This window comes from Diabrotica virgifera, chromosome 5 (assembly GCF_917563875.1).
Source record: "Diabrotica virgifera virgifera chromosome 5, PGI_DIABVI_V3a".
NCBI classification, from domain to species: Eukaryota; Metazoa; Arthropoda; class Insecta; order Coleoptera; family Chrysomelidae; genus Diabrotica; species Diabrotica virgifera.
Window position 1 is genome coordinate 236,758,300 of NC_065447.1, and position 24,675 is coordinate 236,782,974.

Genomic DNA, 24,675 nt, shown 5'->3' on the forward strand with positions numbered 1-24,675 from the left:
GAAAAACAAGAATGTGTGTGTACTTTGTATGCACGTAAAAAGTTATACTTCTATTATATGATTTCTTAAAAATAAATATACTTTTATAAAACAGTTTGTTTTAATTTTTTTAAACACCAAACTAATTTTGTGCTTACCGCTTTCAAAAAAATAAAAAAAAGTATAGGATTGCTCCGGACTCGAACTCAAGACCTCTCGAGCTCTGGCCGAATGCTGTACCAAATACGCTACGAGGACTGTGTCTGTATCGGTTCGGATGACGTACTTAATGACAATTTACGGTAACAAACAGACAAGAATAATAAATATATATACAATAAAATGTTTTAATAATACTCATCTTACTCCTGAGGAAGACAAATCCAAAGACACAAAAATTATAATAAATATATATTTACTAAAAACACTAATATATTCTTTTCACACCTTTTCTTGCACTGATATATTTATACATAACTTGAAAGATTCAGCAACTAAACGCCATACTGTCTGTGTGCACATGCGCGCAGTATTATGAAATTTTACTCTCAATCGCGCCTAAAAAAGTATAACTTCAAAAATCAAGCAACATTTAATTTCAATGTGGAAATAGACCTGAGATATGATGTCATAATTTTATAAGAGAATGTGTCATGAGACTTAAAACGTAGAAATATAGTGGAGCATCGCACCTCGCCATGCACATTGCTACACAGATCGCATCCTGAAAAACAAATTATTTTGTTCTTCAAAACGTAGCGATCGTTTGCATAGCAGATTATTTTTAGTTGTTTTTGTACCATTTGGTATCCTTTTTTGGTTCTTACTTTTTTTATTATTTCATCCATGAATAGTTGAACAATAAATGACTCAGGGCATCTCCGTCTTATCCCATTGCCAGCTTCAATTGAGTCAGTTAGTTCTTCTTCTACTTTTACTGTGTCGCTCTGTTCTCTCTCTACTTCTGCTATTAAAATTATTTGTTGTCTCTGACTACCAAGTTTCTTGTCTTATGAGACTTAGGTATGCATCTCTTGAAATGTATCTAAACAGGGTGTTTCGGAAAAAGGTAAATCTAAAGGAATAAAGGCTGTCTCTAGGATAGGTAAAAAACTGAAAAATAATTGGGGTTTGCTGAGAAAAAACGTTTGTAACACCATCCGTTTTGAAGATACATGGCATTGAAGAACAAAACATTTTACACATTTTTTATGATTTTGCCGAAACTACTGGCAACATTGTAATGAAATTTGGTGGGTTTTAAAAAGTAGTTATTGTGCATCTTTTATCATTCTTAACACACGTTATTTTTATTTATATGGTTGTTTCTATGTTTGATGCTGCTACATTTTATTTTCCTGCTTAGCTCCACTATTTCGTGAGTGTTGCTTCTTGTTATAGTACATATTTTGTAGCATAACTCTTCTTTTTTCCACTAATTCTAAGATTTTCCCTGACATCAAATGTTTTTTGGGTTATATTCTACTACCTGGCTCAATTAAATTCCTCTGAAATACTATCAATGGCATTTTGTATTGACTAAAAGATAAAAACACTAAGAATAAATGTATATTTATTTTTAAAACATTGAATTATACAATAATTCTACTTTAAATATTGTTCATCTTACACATCTAGGTACAGCTCCCTGACCGAACTATGGCTGGTGAGAGAAATCCTGTCTGCGTAAAGGTTAGGTGGGTGTATGACCGACGACAGCGTTTGTCATCGGTCATGGTTCATTCTAGGAGCTGCAACTCATGTTACATAAAACGTAAATATCTCCTAAATGCATCACAAATTAATTTTAGGAGTGCATGAAACATGATATCAGAGAAACGTTAATCAAATTTATAAATGATTACAATAAAAAAAATTTCATAAATGGCACAGTCACTCTTAAGAGCGTAGTCAAAAAATTTCAGGCCAATGCCTTAAAATGCATTATTTTTTCGAATTCTGAGAAAACTAATAAGTATTTTTGAAAAATTTAATTGCAGAATGAAAGATTATATTATTACTGAGGGCCAAGAAAACCTGAAAACTTCTATGTTTATTTTAATAACTTACAGGGACAAAAAAAGAGAATTGAGTGTGATTTTTAATTTTGAATATCTTATTCAAAAGAAACTTTTTGTTTATTCTAAGGGACTTTCTACCTCAGTAAAGATGTAATCTTTCATTCTGCATTTAAATATTTCAAAAATACATATCAGTTTTCTCAGGATTTGAAAAAAATTAATGCATTTAAAAAGCATTGGCCCGAAATTTTGTGCTGATGCTCTTAAGTATGTTTTCAAAATTGTTGCATGTACCACATTTTAAAATATTTTATTTTTACCATAAATAGTTCATAAAAGTAATACAAAAACGTATCAAAATTAAACACAACCTACTTAAGTTTCTTTTCATAACTTATTTTTCACATAATTAACTGCCGATTCAAGATCTTCTTTATACTTTTGAAATTCTGCCTTTGCCACTGCTTCTTCATCTACTAAAGCATGTGTTGCATTTCCCTCCGTGACAAGACGCATTTTCTTCATTCCTACCTTCATCCTATTGTTTACTTCCGACTCAATTCGCTTATTAATATTTTTGAAAAACTGATTGTAAGTAAATTTATCTAACGATGCTTCACATCCACATAAAATATCATAAATACGTTGAATCTGCTTTTTACCAAATTTAAGATCCTTGAGATGTGCGAATATCTTTTTTATGTGTGTAGACGATATATCAAGTTTATTTTTTTCTAAGGATTCCTTTACTAATCGACAATCACTTCGATCTCTTATCTTTTGGAAAATAGGCGTTGGTTCCTCAACTGTAATGTCAGTTACTGAACTAAGACTTTGTAACGTTTTAAATACTGCTTGATAGAGAGCTGTTCCGAGACCCCTTTTTTGGTGTGTTGGTAAAATGAAAAACTGGCTAATTCGGCTTCTGATATTTGCTGGGTACGAATAAAATTTGTATACCGTACAAAAACCAACTGGAGTAATGCACATCTCACCTGTTTTGGGATGCTTAACTTCTTCGTAAACGTAAAATATTTCCCACTTTTCATCATCGAGATCAATAAAAGTTGCACCATCTATGAACCAAATTACATACGTTTCAAATGCTTGATGAAACTTCTTGAAATCCTCATCCGCAATGTCACACTGAGTGATTTTATAAGTATATTGCACTTCGACTGAAGGATCTTCAAAAAATTCACCTTTAAAAACATGTTCGTGTATGATATGTCCAAAAATCACATCATGTTGTTCTTTACTTATCCATTGAGTAAACTCATCTCTATCTGTCGTGTAGTTTTCTGGCAACCAAGGATTCAAGCATTCCATTACATCATCTGGCTTATGACCATCTCTTTCAATGATTCCTGAGGAGACCACATCTACATAACACTTGGCTGAATTATGCAAATAAGTAAGCTTAATGGCCAAAGATTTGTAGCCAAATATACATTCATTTTCGAATACTTGATGAGACATAATAGGTTTAAATGTTAAACAGGGTTCAGTCAGGTGTCTCTCGTTAAAAACTATGTTGAAGGTGACTACAGCATTGGAATCCTTCCTGTATACACTCATTTCTTCATCTTCACATTCTAAATGCCCGTTGGAACTGCTTGTACCGGCCATCTAAAAAATAAAGATTCTTTAAGATTTGTCATATTTATTATTGCAAGAAGTGATTTATTTTAGAATCAGTGTTTTGTTTTTTATGAACGTCTGTTCATTTAGTAATTAATACGCCGGTTACTTACCTTTAGTACAATAGTTAATTATGATTAATACTGAATATTTTTAAATACAAAACTTCTCAGTATACAAAACTATAACCTAAAAATTTACTTTCAAGCGGGATAATTTTAATCTGCTGCTACAAGGAATTCTTTTCCGCCATGTTTTTCAGAACTGTATCCTTTGATTGGATGTTTGAAAATCCGTAAATTTACAACACCAATCACAAATAGCTGTTAAATCAAATTAAGGGAAACACAGAATACGAAATAATTTCTGTCACCCAAGAATGGTGGAGTGAGGAGTGGAGAGTTTTTTTTGACGTTTCAGTGACGTTTGTTTTGTTTGTTTTGGGTTTTTGCTTTGTTTTGTGTTTGTATTTTGATTTTTGATATTTATTTGTATTTTGTAATTTTGTAGTTTGTATTTTTCGCCCCGGCCAGTCCCAGTGATTTTGTCTTTGAGTGTTCAGTTTATTTTTTATTTGTTAGCTATGGAATCTAACATAGAAATAATTAAAGAAGAGTCTGTTGAATGTGGCCAAAGTTACATAGAGCATCAGCTATTGACATCAACCGATCTTGAGGGCATAGAGAATGGACCAGCAGGTAATTTAAGTAAGGCAAATGAATCCCTCATTTCAGAAACAACATGAGTCAATTTTTGTCAATGTTGAAATTTCTTCATAAATCGGACTCCAAGCAGAAACAACATCAGACTCCACTTGTAATAAATTGCAGTTTATCATCATCATTTCCTTTGCTATTATCCCTATGCATGGTCAGCTTCCCTAATTGCATTTCTCCATAAGTTTCTATCTTGGGTTATATCAACATCAATCCCCTTTACCCACATGCCCTGCCTAAGCATTTCCCCCAGATCTTCATTGGTCTTTCTCTCCCACTTCTTCCAGGAACCAGATTTAATTACTTGTCTCTAATGCAAGGTCACTTAGTCTTACCAACCCTAGGATAGGTGGGTTTACAATTTTGGGGGGGGGGGGCGGGGTTATGACCCCCATGACACCCCCTGGATCCGCCAGTGCCAGGAATCCACAGTTCAGCAATTCTTGTTATTGGTTGATTAAAGTCATGACATTGAACATGACCAAACAATCTTCACCTATGCTCCGTCATTTTGACATCAACATTGGTGTCACCCCTAGACTTCCCCTAATATACCAAAAATACTATTGACTGTAATACATACAACTCTTGACATTTCCCATTACATTTGAGGAAGCAAACAATACAGCGCCGTCTAGTGGTGTGCGGTGATAACCAGAGCAATCTAACCTTACATTTATAAAATTGCTTTATTATTGTTTTTGTATAAGTGTTTGAACTATTATTATTTTAATTCAATTTAGCAAAATTAGCTCGTTATTCAAAAATTTATAAAATTAAATTTGAATGTTTACGTCAAATTTTACATTTTTAAAACGTAGTTACACTTCAAGCCAACAGTGACGCTAGCGTACTATAGTCTAGCCGCTGAAAAGATGGACTGATCACGTGAACAGCACACACTCTTAAACGTTCCTTTCCCGATGTCACCACTGTTCCCACGTTTACACAGTTAAACAAAACCGAATTTTAAGCACTGCCTAGCGAAATTCACCATCGGAAGTGCGAAACACAAACGGTGACAGTACAGTGTAAACAGTTCTTAGAAGGTCTGGCTTCGAACGACCGGTCGGTGCTTGCACGCGACCTTGGATTCCATCTTTTAAGCGACTCCAGTATAGTGGCAACATGCTTCCAGATTTCTGTGGGAGTTGGATGTATTACAGTCAATAGTATTTGAATATACTCATTCCCAATTTTATCCTTTTCTGTTACTCCACTCATGCATCTAAGCATTCTCATTTCTGCCATCTGCATTCATTGTTCCTCTTCTTTTTTAACTGCCCAACATTCAGTTCCAGATATCATAGCTGGTCTTATGGCTGTTTTATAGAATTTTCCCTTCAGCTTTATTGGAATTTTTCTGTCACACACCACACCACTTGCTTCCTTCCATTTCGTCCATCAAACCCTAATAATTAGGGTTACCATACATCCGGATTTCGTCCGGCAGTCTTAATTTGAAGGACATGTCCGGATATGAGAAACGTCCGGATTTTTTTCTTTACTAAAAAAAATGGAAAACACTTGGCTTAACGGTGGAAAATTTCATTTTGCGAAGCGCCTAGTTAAGTTGGTCTAGGTAAAATATTATTTTGTAGGTCTAAGTCTAAAGTATGTTAAAACATAGTACAAGTAAAACAAGTATGTTAGTTGCATATTGTAGCGAAACAGCTGTACTTTTAATTGTGCCATATGCATTTCGCCTATATGTAGGTACAATGTAGAGTTAGCAACACAGTCAAATTCACATTTTACATTTTCTACAACCCCTTGGACTACCTTTGTCCGGATTTGCCCTTACTAAATTATGGTAACCCTAGTTATAATAGAATTATTCTATTGCATGTATCTCCCATCTAGTTCCCCATTACTTTGTAATATCGATCCTAGGTACTTATAACTCTTTTTTTTTCATAATCATATGACCAACCAAAGATATCATTGTATATTTGTAGTAACTCCATCTTTAAACTAATAGTCCAAATACTCTGTCTCTGTCCTATAAGTGTTAAACTTTTTGTTCAAGAGCTTGTCCCCACTATTCTAATTTTTTTTCACCTTCACCTATTTTGAAGTCACCTTCACTATTTCCCAACAACACCACATTATCAGCATACATTAAGCACTAGGGAATGGTACCCTGTAATTTCGCTATTACCTGTACCAAAACTAATGAAAATAATTAAGGACTGAGTACTGAGCCTTGTACGCCAGTCAATGGGAGCAAGAATATAATATTACCTCCGAATTCTATCCTACTGCATGGATTTTAATGAAATTTTGGGCCTAGTCTCTACTTATCTCCTAATTCAAAGTCTACCCTATGCTGATGTGTGCTTTTATCTTGGGGGTGGTTCCCACCCGTTCTTAGGGGTGGACAATTTTTTGGATAAAATTACCACGGAATTCGCTAGAGAACCTAATTCTAAGCTAAAACTGTTCTATAATTTTTTTTTGAAAACTAAATACTTTTTGAGATATTCGTGGTTGAAAATTATCCATTTTCATTGAAACATAATACCTTTTCGAATGGTTTTTTGCAAATACCTTAAAAACTATGCATCTAACTAAAAAAACTATATTAAACATTTTTGTAGGTTATAAAAAAACAAAGAGACACTTGCCTTCATAAATCTTCTAGTTATAATACAAAAAGAGATATGGTAGGTGAAAATAGTTTGTTTTTTGGTACATTCTCAGATTGCTGTATTCAACTTGAAATAACAGAGAAACGGTCGATTTTAGGTGTATAATGCTATCAATACCTTTTGCAGTGCTTGAAAAGACCTTTAAAATGAGCTGTATTAAAGGTCCATTAAGTTAAAACTAAGCGAGATATCCTGCAAACAAAACTGCATCGTTTTCCTTCCACAATACCTTTTGTTATAGTGTTATTTCTATGTTCAAAAAGTTGGACGGGTTTAAAATGAATGATTTTTGAAAAAAAAAGATCAAATTATATCTCAAGATCAATGAATATCATATGATTATTTGTTTCTTTATGCCTGTGTTTTTCCATCATCTGTTTTATAATGAAAATTGCATCTGTTGTCGATCTGCCCTGCATATAGCCGAATTGATTATCGGATATTTTGGTTTAGATGGGCAAACGGCATCTTTTGATTCATCCGCAGCTAAAGAGTTAAGAAAAGAAAATTTTACAAAAAAATGTGTATTTAAAAATTATTTAAAAGCGTTTTTTTCTACAGCGGTTTAAAAACCGTTTTTTGTAATTTACTCCAAGCTATAATTTCTCACTCAGATTGTATCTGAAATGACCAATTCGAGTAGGGGAGAGGCTTGTACCTTGAATCGGATTTTTTCAAAGCTCAATTATTTTTAAGTTTTTAAATTTTAAGGAAAAATTTTTGGACCCACGTTTAGTTTACACTCCATAGTATACTACAGAGAGAGTCTGTAATTTGGAATAAATTCAATATCTCGAATACTAATTGTTTTTTTTTAAATGCTTAGACCCTTCGATTAGTATTTCAAATTATCCTTTTTGACATACAATAATAATGTATACAGGGTGTGCCAATTTAGAGATATGACGTCATCGTTGATTTTCTTAAATGGCAACACTGTCATTTTGATAGCTATTTTGATAGGGTGTGAAGAGTTATACACAACTGCAAAATATCAAATTTTTATTCTCTACCATTTACAAGATAATAGAAAATAACATATTTATGTCTGTAATTTGGAATAAATTCAATAATTAAAATACTAATTGTTTTTTTGAAAAATGCTCAGAGGCGTCGATTATTATTTCAAATTGTCATTTTTTACATTACAATAATAATGTATACAGGGTGTCCCAATTTAGCGATATGACGTCATCGTTGATTTTCTTAAATGGCAACACTATCATTTTGATAGCTATTTTAATAGGGTGTGTAAAGTTATATACAACTGCAAAGTTGCAAATTTTTATTCCCTACCACTTCCAAGATAATAAAAAATAACAAAGTTATGAAAAACAAGTAATCAAATAATAATTGAATTTAATTATTTCAATTAAGCAAATACTCAGAATGTTGCCCTCAATTATTGTCAGATTGTCAATGTGCAACGTTATGAGCATTTGCTTATTCGAAATAATTAAATTCAATTACTATTTGATTACTTGTTTTTCATAACTTTGTTATTTTTTATTATCTTGTATATGGTAAGGAATAAAAATTTGAAATTTTGCAGTTGTGTATAACTTTACACACCCTATCAAAATAGCTATTAAAATGACAGTGTTGCCATTTATGAAAATCAACGATGACGTCATATCTCTAAATTGGGACACCCTGTATACATTATTATTGTACGTCAAAAATGACAATTTGAAATACTAATCGACGGGTCTAAGCATTTTTCAAAAAAACAATTAGTATTATAATTATTGAATTTATTCCAAATTACAGAAATAACTTTGTTATTTTCTATTATCTTGTAAATGGTAGAGAATGAAAATTTGATATTTTGCAGTTGTATATAACTTTACACACCCTATCAAAATAGCTATCAAAATGACAGTGTTGCCATTTAAGAAAATCAATGATGACGTCATATCTCTAAATTGGGACACCCTGTATACATTATTATTGTATGTCAAAAACGACAATTTTAAATACTAATCCACGGGTCTGAGCATTTTTCAAAAAAACAATTAGTATTTGAGATATTGAATTTATTCCAAATTACAGACTCTCTCTGTATATTAAAAGGTCATTTTAATAAAACAAAACCAAACACATTTTTTAGAATTTTATTTATTAGAGCTAATTTGGTCCAAGGTACAATCCGGTACTGTACCTTGAACCACATAGTTTTGTACGTTGATCCACCTGTAAACCTTTAAAAATATATACAAAAAAATGGTGTTATTCAACACTGAACCTCTCAAAATCTAAGTCAAACACATGTACTCCTTTTTGCCTTTCAGACAACCCAGCCTGACTTGGTGGTTTAAGTTTGAGCACATCTTCAATGTCAATGTCAAATTGTTTGACCACTTAGGCCAGAATATTTGTTGTTAAGAATTTTCTTCAGGTACTGGACCGTTAAATAGTGACTTACAGCAGTTACTTGTGCAACATTAAAATGTGTTTCCTTTTTTCCCATTAGTTTTGTACGACCCAACGTACAAGACGTGATTACGTGATAGCGGACTACAAGACTCAGTCAAAAAGTAAACAAATGTGAATTTAACCTAATAAAACGGTTATGTTATATTTCTCACCATGTTGTTTAACTACCTATTAGTATAGACATACACACCTTGTGATTTAATTTACGATATCTGTTAACACAAAAATTAGAAAAGAAAATTGTCTCTATTCTATAAATAGTTACTTTTCACGAAATAAAACACTATATTTTTACGATAGCCGCAAACGATTTCTAGTCACGTTCAACAACTAACTAAAAAATGACGAGGATTGTAGAAGAATTTAAGATAAAAAAATAGACACTTCGCGCGCAAAACAAAAGAAAAATGGGGTGGCCCATGGTACAAGCTGGACCAAGGTACAAGCCTCTCCCCTAATAAATAATACTAAACAGTGAAATGTAATTCTTATCTTTTATTAGCTAGGGCAGTAAAAGCCGAATTTAAGGAAGAGTTCCTTGAAAGTAATCCAAGATATATAGAGGGTCAGGTATCCACCTTACTTGATGTGAGACATTTAAAGGATGAGCCAGATGAGTATAACTCAGGTAAGTTAAGTAATAAAATGCTACTATAGTATGCTGTCTACCTGTCCCTATCTATCATAGTGTGCAAAATAAGCTAATTTTGTGGCTTATTTCCAACTAAAATAATAAATTGTTATTACAAAGTACTTATCAATTTGCCAAATTAAAACAATAATTTTTCTGATTTATGCACCTTATTCACTTTGTAAAGATTTTTTGCTGGCACTCTATACCTACCAGTGTGGCTAAACAATACTATAATTTTTTAAATCTTTTCTCAGAAGGGTTTGCACCCTGTAATGAAAATCTTTACATAGTGAATAAAACGCGTAAATCAGAAGAATTACCATTTTACTTCTACAAACTCATACTTTGTCATATCAATTTATTATTTTAATTGGGAATAAGCCACAAAAATGGTTTATTCCCAACGAAAATAGTAAATAGAGATATAACAAAGAATTATTTGTAAAATTAAAATAAGTATTTTTCTTATTTATGGATTTATAAACGCGACGGTAGGCCACATACTTTTTAGCACAAGTAATAATTATTTTCAACGAAAACTTTTCGTTTATAAATTTGCAAAAGTCTGTGTGTTATTGCGTTGCCGCTCCTGCAATACTTAGAGCAGGTGTATCGATGGATTCTTATGTAGTTTTGCCTTCTGAATCCAAATCTGAAAACGGCATTTCGATATATCTAACCGTCTTCGAGATAATCGACCTCAAAGTCTAAAATGTGACGTCACAATCCGGTTATCTCCCACAGACGCACTAAACGTCAGCTCAAATGGTTGATTAGGAAGTAGGCTACTTTTTTTAAATCTCGATTTGCCAAGCATAGGTTATTTACATTTGAGTTTGACACTTCGTGAATGACAAACTAAATTTTAAATTAAGTATTAATAAACCATCAATGACATTTGATAGTGAATTTAATTATTATATAAAATAAATAAGATGTTCAAAAATACAATTTGAGTATAAATATGTTAAAAGCAATAATTTATTAATATACTATAACAGTTTTAAATAGGTTTATAAAAGTATAAGTACGGCTTCCCCTTTATGATAAATGGACTGTTCCATTTGCTATAAAATTAAAATATGTATACCTAGTCCTTCCCTAAACTCGACACAACTGGCTAGTGATTGTAGAAGGTAATTTTTTTGTTTTTTGAGAATTTTGCCGAAATTGGCAAAATTACTAATTATTTAGTAATAATTATTAACTATTTAGAAATTATTTTTTTGTCGAATTGGCAAAATTATTGACTAAAATCACTAGCCAGTATTGTGTCTGTGTACATCCTTCTAATAGGTCTGGATCCCGCGTATGAAAAAAAAGTTGATTAATAGCAAGCTGAAAATTTGTTAATAGCTTAAGGGTGTCTAGTCGAATAAACTTTGATATGTGTGAACACTGGAACAGGGGTAGTTTTAATTGTGGAACAGGTTAAAAATTTGGAACGGCCACAGCACGAAAACGGTACATTTATTTTGTCCGACAGAACAGACTTAAACTCTTCGAACAGAGATTAAACTCTCATGCAAAAATCAGACTGCTATTTATCACCAAATGGGCGTTTTAATGAGTGGAACATGTAGAATATGTCAAATGACAGGAATTATGACAGGTAATAAATAGCAGTCTGATTTTTTCATGAGAGTTTAATCTCTGTTCGGAGAGTTTAAGTCTGTTCTGTCGGACAAAATAAATGTGCCGTTTTCGTGCTGTGACCGTTCCAAATTTTTAACCTGTTCCACAATTAAAACTACCCCTGTTCCAGTGTTCACACATATCAAAGTTTATTCGACTAGACACCCTTAAGCTTTTAACAAATTTTCAGCTTGCTATTAATCAACTTTTTTTTCATACGCTGGATCCAGACCTATAATGGAAAAAAATATTTGAAAATTTTTCTCAAATTATGGATACCAAGAACATTTTCATTTATAACTCTTTTATTTTTAATTTGACAAATAAAAGTTATTCTTCATAAAAAGCTCTTCATGTAAGATTTATGATGCAACCATCATATATAGGGTGTCCCAAAAGTAGGGGAACGGTCGAATATTTGGAAACACCAACTCCCACTACACCCCCTGGAGGTGGGGTGGGGGTAACTTTAAAATCTTAAATGGAAACCCCTAGTTTTTCTTGCAGATTTGCATTTGTTACGTAAAAGTAAGCAACTTTTATCCAAGACATTTTTTCGAACTGTGGATAGATGGCGCTATAATTGGGAAAAACGATTTATCCTGATACCATAGGTAAATTATAGAAACGGTCTAATATATCGAGAAATACACTTCCAAATAAGAAACCAAAAAACAGGTTTTTAATATTTTTCGAAAACCTATCGATAAACACTAAACATGACCCTCCAAACCACCTCCTGGAGGTGGGGTGGGGGGTAACTTTAAAATCTTAAATAGCAACCCCCACTTTTTATTGCAGATTCGAATTCGTCATGAAAAATTAAGCAACATTTATTCGAAACATTTTTTAAAAATGCTGATAGATGGCGCTAATAAATCGTATTTTTCCAATTAAAGCGCCATCTATTAACAATTCTAAAAAATGTTTCGAATAAATGTTGCTTAGTTTTTCATGACAAATTGGAATCTGTAATAAAAAGTGGGGGTTGCTATTTAATATTTTAAAGATACCCCCACCCCACCTCCAGGGGGTGGGTTGGAGGGTTGTTTAGTGTTATGCGATAGGTTTTCGAAAAGTATTAAAAAAATTTGTTTGGTTTCTCATTTGGAAGTGTATTTCTCGAGATATTAGACCGTTTCTATAACTTACCCATGGTATCAGGATAAATCGTTTTTCCCAATTATAGCGCCATCTATCCACAGTTCGAAAAAATGTCTTGAATAAAAGTTGCTTACTTTTACGTAACGAATCCAAATCTGCAAAAAAATATAGGGGTTTCCATTTGAGATTTTAAAGTTACCCCCCACCCCACCTCCAGGGGGTGTAGTGGAGGTTGGTGTTTGATGTCATTGGATAGATTTTTGAAAATGATTGAACACGTATTTTTCAGTTTTTCGATCCGATGTTTAGTTCGCGAAATATTCGACCGTTCCACTACTTTTGGGACACCTTGTATAAAATTTTATTAATTTTATATGAGTTATATAAAAAATATGAATTTCGATCAAGAGTAAACTACCTTTATAGTTCATAACATTTAAATTAGAATGATATAATTGCACATTAAAACATAATTATTAATTCTAAACTACTTTTCATAATAGAAATTTTCCATATTATGAATTAAAATACGTAAATATACAAAGTTTTCGTTATGACAATGCTCGCATTTTCAGCTTGTTAGTACTAAACCCTTTGATGTAACTGAAATTTTTTTAAGATCGGGCAGTAAAAGCAGAAATTAAGAAAGAGTTGGTTGAAGATGATCCAAGATATACAGAGAGTCAGCTATCCACCTCCCTTGATCTGGTAGACTTCAAGGATGAAGACACCTCAGGTGATATAAAAAATAAATATATTTAGGTTAAATTTATTGAGTGAATACTTCTTATCACTCGGTATGAAATTTTAGCAGGACTAAAATCGTATTTGGCATCATTCAAAAATCGTGACACGAGTGGTATCCTTGCGGTATACCATAATATACATATTTATATACTTATTTTAACTTTCTTAGTAAACTAAGTACAGATCCTGTATTGTATATCTTATTTAGGTAGAGACTGCCTATAACTTGATGTAACTAACTTCACAGGGTGTCAAGACAGCATTGACAGGGAACAGTTGCAAGCAAGGGGGTAACCTAGAATCTACCCACATTGTAATCTAACTTGTAACCAATTGATTTATTATTAAATACCTTGGGTAAATCGAAGTCTAGTTATTTTACTATCGTATTTAATACAGATCCTGAATTATCTATTGTTTATGATCAACCATTTAGATGGGAAACAAGCCACAATTAAATTGAAAAAATAATTTTATTAACGTTTCGAAGCCCAAATCGGTTTGATTAAATATCTATTGTTTGACTGGTTTCAGGGTGATTTCAAGTATTAATCCCGAATTATAAATTATTGACTGGCTTCAGGATGTTTGGAACCCAATAGGTGTGATTTGTTCAATTTAAAAAAAAATAGTGGGACAAATGTTTTTATTAAAATAAAGTATGACTCCTGAATTTGATATTATTGACTGGGTTCGGGGTGATTTTAACCCTACATAGGGGTTGATTTTAACCCTATATAGGGATTGATTTGTTCAGTTTTTCCGAAAAATATAGTGTGACACATTTTTCTATAAGTAATAAAATTAGATATAATGTAATTGCCGAAATTTCTATTATTGACTGGGTTTAGGGGGTGATTTTAACCCTATAGGTGTTGATTAAATTAAATTAAAATTAAATCAAGTTCAATAAAATTAAGTAAAAATAAATTAAACAAAATTACATACAATTAATCAAAATTAAATAAAATGTGTATAAAATAAAATTAAAATATGTAAAATTAAATAAAATTCAATAAAAAAAATAAACTTAGATAAGATTAAGGGCCTGTACTTTATGTCCCGGTTAAACCTCGGTTAGCTAACCGGGGTTTAATCGGGACAGAAATATATGCATAACCATAACATAGACATAAACGCAATTATACTTATTACCTATTATAATCATAAATAATTATAATAATTATAATTGCATTTATTACAACGCAAGAGGCCCTAAGAGGTACTTTTCTGTCCCCAGTAAACCCCGGTTAACTAACCGAGGTTTAACCGGGACATAAAGTCCCGGCACTAAATAAAATTATACAGGGTGTCCCGAAAAGATTGATCATAAATTATACCACACATTCTGGGGTCAAAAATAATTCGATTAGTACAAATGTGCTCATAAAAAAAGTTACAGGCCTTTCAAGTTACAAAATGAAAATCGATTTTTTTCAATATATCGAAAACTAATAGCGATTTTTTATTGAACATGAACATGTATCATTCTTATGGCAAGAACATCTTAAAACAAAATTATAGTGAAATTTCTCCACCCCATAAAAATTTTATGGGGGTTTTGTTCCCTTAAACCCCCCCCCCCAGACTTGTATGTTCCAATTAATTCATTATTGTGGTACCATTAGTTAAACACAACGTTTTTAAAACTTTTTTGCCTCTTAGTATTTTTTCCATAAGCCAGTTTTTATCGAGATCCGGCTTCTTTTTTAATATGTTTACATAAAAATTTTATGGGGGTTTTGTTCCTTTAAACCCCCCAAATGTTTGTGTACGTTTCAATTAAACTATTATTGTGGTACCATTAGTTAAACAGTGTTTTAAAAATTTTTTTCCTCTTAATCTTTTTTTGATAAGTCATCTTTTATCGAGATGTGGCTTCTTTTTCAAAATATACCTAAAAATGTAAATTACAAATAAATTTTCAGATTATTAACAGGTCTCTATAATCGTACTTAACCATATACAAATATGTGTTGGATTCGACAAATATTCAAAATATCTCGATACACACTGGCTTATAGAAATAGTACTAAGAGGCAAATAAGTTTTAAAAACATGGTGTTTAACTAATGGTGCCACAATAATAATTTAATTGGAACGTACACAAAAGTTTGGGGGGTTTAAGGGAACAAAACCCCCATAAAATTTTTATGGGGTGCACAAATTTCACTTTAATTTTTTTTATAAGGTGTTGATGCTATAAGAATGCCACATGTCCATTTTCAATAAAAAATCTCTTAAAGAGTCTTCGATATATGAAAAAAAAATCGATTTTCATTTTGTAACTTCCAAGGGCTGTAACTTTTTTTTGTGTGAACTATTGTACATACGTAAGTGAGGTTCAATCAACCCATTTTTGACCCCAGAATCACCAATGGTGATTTTGGTATAATTTATCACCAATCTTTTCGGGACACCCTGTATAAAATTAAATATAATTAAATAAAATTATAGAAAATAAAATTAGATAAAACAAATCGAATTGAATATAATGAAATATATAAGAAGAATTTACTTCTGTCGGCACTCCGCAAGTGCTATGCTTTTTGTTTTTTAGCTTTTGTGTATTCCACAATTAATTTTCAATAGTTTAATGTATTTCATATATGACGCTATAAGATGCAAAGTGGCCTAAGCCCAAAATGCAACAAATGAGAAAAACGGATTTGAAATTTTGCTATTTTCAAACTGGAATTACACTGTTAATATTAGAGGTTATAATGTAATTTTAAATACAGGATAACTTTAATGTAATAAACGCGTTTTGGTAAAATTGTGTATTAGGCCACTGTGCATCTCATAGCGTGATATATCAAAGCCTGATTTTTTCTTTCTGTCTCTTACTTAGCTGTGTTTCGCTTATTTTAAGCCCTCTTGTAAGTGCCCCAGAATTAATTTTGTTGAAGACTTCCATTAGTTGAGGGAGGGTGTTAAAACCAAAGTGATGTAAGTCTTGCTTTATAAAATCTTGATATATAGACTGATTAATAGTAAAAGTGGTGTAAGTTTTTACTAAATTACCTACTGTATTACTGTAAAAACTTACACCACTTTTCCTGATTTTCCCGATGGCAAGAAATCTATAAATATATGGATGCTTCAGAAGTCAAACAGTGTAAGTCTAGTAGTCTAGTTCTCCCTAAAAATGAATTATGAAGTGTAACACCAAAGAATCCACCACCGACTAATAGCTTGTCCTTGTTTTTTGAATATTTATGAATACAATACTATGATCAATAAAGACGATTAATTTATTTTTAATGGCTCGTCATTTTTCCGCAACTATTTTTACAAACATCTTATTATCTCATTTCAAACATTTATTGACTTACACCGATTGGCTTCTGAGGCATCGATAATGAGATTATAAAGTAACACTTACATATACATATATTTAAACATAACACATATTTAAAAAATATAACTTACACCACTTTGGCTTTAACACACTCAGTTGTTGTTTGCTCCTAATAATGAGTAGTCAAACTTTCTTTTCTATTACATTAAATTTTTCTGAAATAAAAAAATATATTCTAGTTTATTTTTTTAGGCTTTCTTGAAGAGGAAAACACATCGGAAATTACGAAAACAATTGTTCACTCATGTGATACAGAACAACCTATGTGCCGACAACCGAACCAACCCATAGAAGAAAAAACAGTAAATTGTAATATTTGTTTTAAGCAGCTTGCCAATAGAAGTTCATTAAACAAACACATGCTAGTTCACACAGGACAAAAGCCTTACAAGTGTGAAATTTGTCTAAAGCAGTTTACTAATAAAAGCAGTGTGAACACCCATATGAAAGTTCACACTGGTGAAAAACCTTACATGTGTGAAATTTGTTTCAAGCAGTTCACTAATAAAAGAAACTTGAATTACCATAGGAACTTGCATACAGACGAAAAACCTTACAAGTGCGAGATTTGTTTCAAGCAGTTCACTGATAAAAGAAACTTGAGTAACCATACGAAAATTCACGTTGGCGAAAAACCTCACAAGTGTGAAATTTGTTTCAAGCAATTTACTCAATTGAGTAATTTAAAAACACATTTAACGTCGCACACTGGAGAAAAACCTCACAAGTGCCAAATATGTTTTAAGGGGTTTATATATAAAAGTTTTTTGGTTAAACATACCATGGTTCACACTGGCGAAAAACCTTACAAGTGTGAAATTTGTTTAAAGCGGTTTGTTCATAAGAATTTTTTGGCTAAACACACAATGGTTCATACTGGGGAAAGACCTTATCAATGTGAAATTTGTTTCAAGCAGTTTATTGAAAAAAGAAATTTGAATAACCATACCAAAGTTCACACTGGCGAAAAACCTCACAAGTGTGAAATTTGTTTCAAGCAATTTATTCACTCGAGTAATTTAAAAACACATTTGACATTGCACACTGGGGAAAAACCTCATAAGTGCGAAATTTGCTTAAAGTCGTTTACACTTTTAAACACTTTAAAAGCACATATAAGATTACATACAGGGGAAAAACCTTATAAGTGCGAATCTTGTATAAAGTCGTTTACTCATCTGAGTACTTTAAAAGTACATATGAGGTTGCACACTGAGGAAAAACCTTATAAGTGCGAAATTTGTTTAAAGGAGTTTGCTCATAAAAGTTCTTTGGATGTACATACGAACGTTCACACTGGCAAAATCTCTTACAAGTGCGAAATTTGTTTTAAGGAGTTTACTTGTTCGAGTAATTTAAAAAGACATTTGAGATTGCACTAAGGGGAAAAACCTTACAAGCGCGAAAAGCAGTATACTGAAGAAAGAAATTTGAATAATCATACGAAGGTTATAAGGGAAAAACCTTATAAGTGCGAAATTTGATTAAAACGGTTTATTTATAAAAGTCTTTTGGTTAGACATACGAAAGTTCACACTGGTGAAAAACCTTACAAGTGTGAGATTTGTTTCAAGCATTTTTATGATAAAAGAAATTTGAATAACCATACGAGACTTCATACAGGCGAAAATCCTCACAAGTGCGAAATCTGTTTTAAGGCGTTTGTTCATTTAAGAAATTTAAAATTGCATATGATATTCCACACTGGCGAAAAACCTTATAAATGTGAAATTTGTTTAAAGCAGTTCACTCGTGCACATAATTTGAAAATTCATATTAAGTCGCACACTGGAGAAAAACAGTACAAGTGTGAAATTTGTTTTAAGCAGTTTTCTCTAAAAAATAATTTGAAAACACATTTGAAACTGCACACTGGAGAGCAACATTACAAGTGTGGAATCTGTTCCAAGCAGTTTACTTATAAAAGTTCATTGAATCAACATACTAAAGTTCACACTGGCGAAAAACCTCACAAGTGTGAAATTTGTTTTAAGCAGTTTAATCATACGAGTAATCTAAAAACACATTTGATATTGCACACTGGTGAGAAACCTTATAAGTGTGAAATTTGCTTTAAGGAGTTTAGTCAAAATATTAACTATTAAAATACTTTAACAAAATATTAAAGTGATGTATGAAAAGTTAATTGATCTAAATTGTCCTTTACCTGTCAATTTAAACGAAATTCTTTTTCCAAAAAATAAGCAGACGTTAAAATGTCTTTACGAATATGTAACGTCCTGTAAATTTAAATTTTAAATAGGATTAGATAATAAAATTAAAAATTGTAAAAATATCACACAAAATTGAAAAATGTATTCATTAATATATTATAACACCCTGTAAATTTAGATAATAAGTAGGCTTAGATATTAACTTAAAATTGTTATTGTAATACCATACAAAAAAAACAAATAGTCTGGCTAATCGGCTATGTCAAAGCCATTAATAAATAAAAAAAAAAAAAGGAGTTTAGTCATTCAGTGTATTTAAAAAGACATTTGAGATTGCATACCGGGGAAAAACCTTATAAGTGCGAAACTTGCATAAAGTCGTTTACTCATTTGAGCAGTTTAAAAGGACATATGAGGTTGCACACTGAGAAAAAACCTTATACATAAGTGCGAAATTTGTTTAAAGGAGTTTGCTTATAAAAGTTCTTTGGATGTACATACGAACGTTCACACTGGCAAAATCTCTTACAAGTGCGAAATTTGTTTTAAGGAGTTTACTTGTTCGTGTAATTTAAAAAGACATTTGAGATTGCACTCGGGGGAAAACCTTACAAGCGCGAAAAGCAGTTTACTGAAGAAAGAAATTTGAATAATCATACGAAGGTTATAATGAAAACACCTTATAAGTGCGAAATTTGTTTAAAACGGTTTATTTATAAAAGTCTTGGTTAGACATACGAAAGTTCACACTGGTGAAAAACCTTACAAGTGTGAGATTTGTTTCAATTTTTATGATAAAAGAAATTTGAATAACCATATGAGACTTCATACAGGCGAAAAACCTCACAAGAGCGAAATCTGTTTTAAGGCGTTTATTCATTTAAGAAATTTAAAATTGCATATGATGCTCCACACTGGCGAAAAACCTTATAAGTGTGAAATTTGTTTAAAGCAGTTCACTCGTGCAGATAATTTGAAAATTCATATTAAGTCACATACTGGACAAAAACATTACAAGTGTGAAATTTGTTTTAAGCAATTTTCTCTAAAAAATAATTTAAAAACACATTTGAAACTACATACTGGAGAGCAACATTACAAGTGTGGAATGTGTTCCAAGCACTTTACTTATAAAAGTTCATTGGATCAACATACTAAGGTTCACACTGGCGAAAAATCTCACAAGTGTGAAATTTGTTTTAAGCAGTTTAATCATTCGAGTAATCTAAAAACACATTTGATATTGCACACTGGTGAAAAACCTTACAAGTGTGAAATTTGCTTTAAGGAGTTTAGTCATTTGGTGTATTTAAAAAGTCATTTGAGATTGCATACCGGGGAAAAACCTTACAAGTGCGAAACTTGCATGAAGTCGTTTACTCATTTGAGCAGTTTAAAAGGACATATGAGGTTGCACACTGAGAAAAAACCTTATACATAAGTGCGAAATTTGTTTAAAGGAGTTTTCTTATAAAAGTTCTTTGGATGTACATACGAACGTTCACACTGGCAAAAACTCTTACAAGTGCGAAATTTGTTTTAAGGAGTTTACTTGTTTGAGTAATTTAAAAAGGCATTTGAGATTGCACTCCGGGGAAAAACCTTACAAGCGCGAAAAGCAGTTTACTGAAGAAAGAAATTTGAATAACCATACGAAGGTTATAAGGGAAAAACCTTATAAGTGCGAAATTTGTTTAAAACTGTTTATTTATAAAAGTCTTTTGGTTAGACATACAAAAGTTCACACTGGTGAAAAACCTTACAAGTGTGAGATTTGTTTCAAGCATTTTTATGATGAAAGAAATTTGAATAACCATACGAGACTTCATACAGGCGAAAAACCACACAAGTGCGAAATCTGTTTTAAGTCGTTTATTCATTTAAGAAATTTAAAATTGCATATGATGTTACACACTGGCGAAAAACCTTACAAGTGTGAAACTTGTTTAAAGCAGTTCACTCGTGCAGATAATTTGAAAATTCATATTCAGTCACACAGTGGAGAAAAACATTACAAAAGCGAAATTTGTTTTAAGCAGTTTTCTCTAAAAAATAATTTGAAAACACATTTGAAACTGCACACTGGAGAGCAACATTACAAGTGTGGAATCTGTTCCAAGCAGTTTAGTTATAAAAGTTCATTGGATCAACATACTAAGGTTCACACTAGCGATAAACCTCACAAGTGCGAAATTTTTCTTAAGCAGTTTAATCATTCGAGTAATTTAAAAACACATTTGACATCGTACACTGGAGAAAAACCTTACAAGTGTGAAATTTGTTTTAAGGAGTTTAGTCATTCGGTGTATTTAATAAGACATTTGAGATTGCATACCGGGTAAAAACCTTATAAGTGTGAAATTTGTTTTAAGTCGTTTACTCTTTCGAACAATTTAAAAGCACATATGAGATTACATACAGGGGAAAAACCATTCAAGTGCAAAATTTGTTTAAAGGAGTTTGCTCATAAACATTCTTTGGATATACATACGAACGTTCACACTGGCAAAAACCCTTACAAATGTGAAATATGTTTTAAGCAGTTCACTTATTCGAGTAATTTAAAAAGACATATTGAGATTGCACAGTGGAGAAAAACCTGGGGCGACACACTAAAATTAATGAAGACTGGCACACTTAAAGTTTTTTGGTTAGGCATACGAAAGGTCACACTGGCCAGAGATGGTATGATGGAACTGAAGCGAGTATCTCGGAATAGGTTTTAATCGTCTATTCCACGCATTAGTGACAAAACGTCTACGGCATCGGTTTCGATTCCAGCGCCGCCGCATTAATTCAATATACATACTTTGCGGGACGACCGGGCAACAGATTTGCAATGAAACTTGAACTGATTTCTGGGAATAGGTTTTAGACATCAATAAGGGAGTCGTAGAGAATGCATCAGCGACGTTCGTTTCGATTACAACATCTGTTTAACGGTATCGGTTCAAAAGAATTTTAGGTTGTACGGCTACAACAGATTTCTAATTCATGGCGGGTATATTTGTCATGTAGAAAGAAACTTTTAGAATATTGACGCTTTTAACAATTTCAGAGGTAACTACAGCATTGGAAAACATGAAGAGAAATAACGCTGCATGGGAAGATAGGATTACCACAGATATGATATTAGAAGGAGGTAAGGAACTCATTGCAATTGTAACAAAGCTTATAGACAGTTGTTTACACCAGGACAAAGTCCCTAAGCGCTGGAACAACTCTAAAGTAATCTTATTACATAAGAAAGGTGATAATCGAAAGTTGGAAAACTACAGGCCAATCAGTCTACTGTCACACCCGTTTAGAATAGTCACCAAAGTCATAACTACCCGACTACAAGGAAATTAGATGAATATACCAGCCATATGAAAAGGCAGGTTTTAGAAAAGGCTATTATTCAACTTCCGATCACCTGTTAACCACAAAAATATTAATAGAAAAATGTAACGAATACAAGTTTCCAGTTTTTATAGCATTTGTAGACTACGAAAAAGCTTTTTCGACACTATAGAACACACGGCCGTAATAAACGCAATGCAAAGTTGTAGAATAGACAGCAGATATATTAACTTAATAAAAGAAACTATGAACCAAGCTACATACTACCTAAATGAAAATGAGTACACGAATCCTGTACCATTAAACAGGGAGACACTCAGTCACCCAAACTGTTCAATTTAGTTTTGGAGGACGTCTTTAAAAATCTAAATTGGAAATATAATGGAATAAACATCAATGGCCGCTACCTCAGTAATCTACGATTTGCGGATGACATAATCCCGATATAGCTACCTACTGACCTACAAGAACTGCAAACCATGCTTTCAGAACTACACACAGAATCTTCTAAAATAGGACTGAAAATGAATTTAAACAAAACAGAAGTCATGCACTCCGAAGAAACCGTGACAATAATAAACGACAAAGTTATAGAAAAAGTTGAAGAATATATATATATACTTAGGACAAAAAATAATACTAAATAGGGAAATTCAAACGGAAGAAATAAAAAGAAGAAAAAAGTTCGCATGGGCAGCATTCGGCAAACTGAACTATATACTCAGAAATCAGCAAATTCAACTACATCTTAGATCTAAAGTTTTTGATGCATGCATTATTCCGATATTAACATATGGGGCACAAACATGGACAATCACAAAAAAGAATATGAACATACTCAGAGTCACTCAACACGCGATGGAAAGAGCAATGCTTGGCATATCACTTAAGGACAGGAAAACAAATACATTGATAAGACAGAAAACCAAAGTCGCCGATGTGGTACAAAAATCATTAAAATTGAAATGGGAATACGCTGGACATGTATATAGCTAGGAGCGATCTAAACAAATGGTACAGAACAATTCTAACCTGGAGACCATACCAACACAAAAGACCCAGAGGCAGACCTACTATGAGATGGACAGATGATCTGAAACGAACTGGCGGGAAAAATTGGCTACAAAAGTAGCGTACAACAAAAAACAATGGAAAGAAAGACTTGAAGAGGATGTTCAGATGTGGACGTGAATGGCTAGATGAAGAAGAAGAAGCCATAAATAAACAAAATATGTTCATCAGGGGGAAGAAAATACCCTCTAAATACAAATAATAATTTTTTTATTATTTGGACGTCGTTGATCGAACTTTTTTAAGTTTTTAAGACATTTTAGTTTATTTATAACTTCTTTTTAGTAATTATTATACTAACATTATAGAATTTTACTGTTTTAAATTAAATGCAGTAATTAACTCTTACAATTGTTTTATTTAACTCCTAAAATCTAGAAGATATTTAACTCCTAAGGATCTAGAAGTGAATTGACAACTCTATCAAATTTGTAATACTAGCTAATCTTTTAATTAATGATTCATGAAGTCGTAACTTTAAGGAAACTTATTATCTCCTCAGAGTCCTGCTCTTTTGCACAAACTTCAGCATTTTTATCAGTGGGATCACTTATAGGGCTTTTTATCGCTTCTCATTTCTTTCGGGCACTTTTGTCATATATGTCGTATAATATTACATCTTTGGCATGTAAAATTGGTATTATAGTTCCTTTATTCAGGGCCCCCGTAACCGGGCGTGCAACGCGTGCGGCGCACGCGGGCGTAGCCCCAAAGGGGCGCCAAACGAAAGGTTTGGTAAATAAGAAATATTTATTTTAAATGAGATAATCATTTTTTATATACAATTTTAATTATTTCATGAATACCTAGATAAATCTCAAAAATCAAATATTGTGTTATTACTGAAAAAATAATTATTTCCGTCCTGAAATGTTGAACTTACTCCGAATTTTTATTGTTCCTTCCTAATTTTTTTCTTTGAAGTAGATTGAATTACGCTAGGCATACCATCCAATCGATTTTATGTTGTAAACTAAAGCGACACTCAAAATAGTCAAATAAACATCAAATCACACTCATTGACGAGTAGAAACATAAATTAACACCCATAAAACGCAACTTAGCAGTTTTACCCCAACAAAAACACTGGCTGGATCAAGCAGTTTTACTCGTATAAAGAGAATCTTTTACTCGAATTTATGATAATTACCCTTAAGTAAACA

General features: G+C 32.2%; 2 protein-coding genes across 2 annotated transcripts; one reads left to right on the top strand and one right to left on the bottom strand.

The window, feature by feature from the left end:
• Nucleotides 1-1,535: 1,535 nt before the first annotated feature.
• Nucleotides 1,536-4,001, bottom strand: LOC114331104 (histone acetyltransferase type B catalytic subunit). The gene is made up of 2 exons (XM_028280573.2): nt 3,755-4,001; nt 1,536-3,629 (listed from the first exon to the last, which is right to left on the bottom strand). Exon 2 carries the CDS (start codon nt 3,627-3,629, stop codon nt 2,388-2,390), a length of 1,242 nt encoding a protein of 413 aa, XP_028136374.1. The 5' UTR covers nt 3,755-4,001; the 3' UTR covers nt 1,536-2,387.
• Nucleotides 4,002-4,066: 65 nt separating this feature from the next.
• On the top strand, nt 4,067-19,395 carry LOC114331103 (zinc finger protein OZF-like). Its single transcript, XM_028280571.2, has 4 exons — nt 4,067-4,339; nt 9,947-10,072; nt 13,437-13,553; nt 17,118-19,395. The coding sequence occupies exons 1-4, from the start codon at nt 4,225-4,227 to the stop codon at nt 18,305-18,307; spliced, it is 1,548 nt and encodes a 515-aa protein (XP_028136372.1). The 5' UTR covers nt 4,067-4,224; the 3' UTR covers nt 18,308-19,395.
• Nucleotides 19,396-24,675: the final 5,280 nt, after the last annotated feature.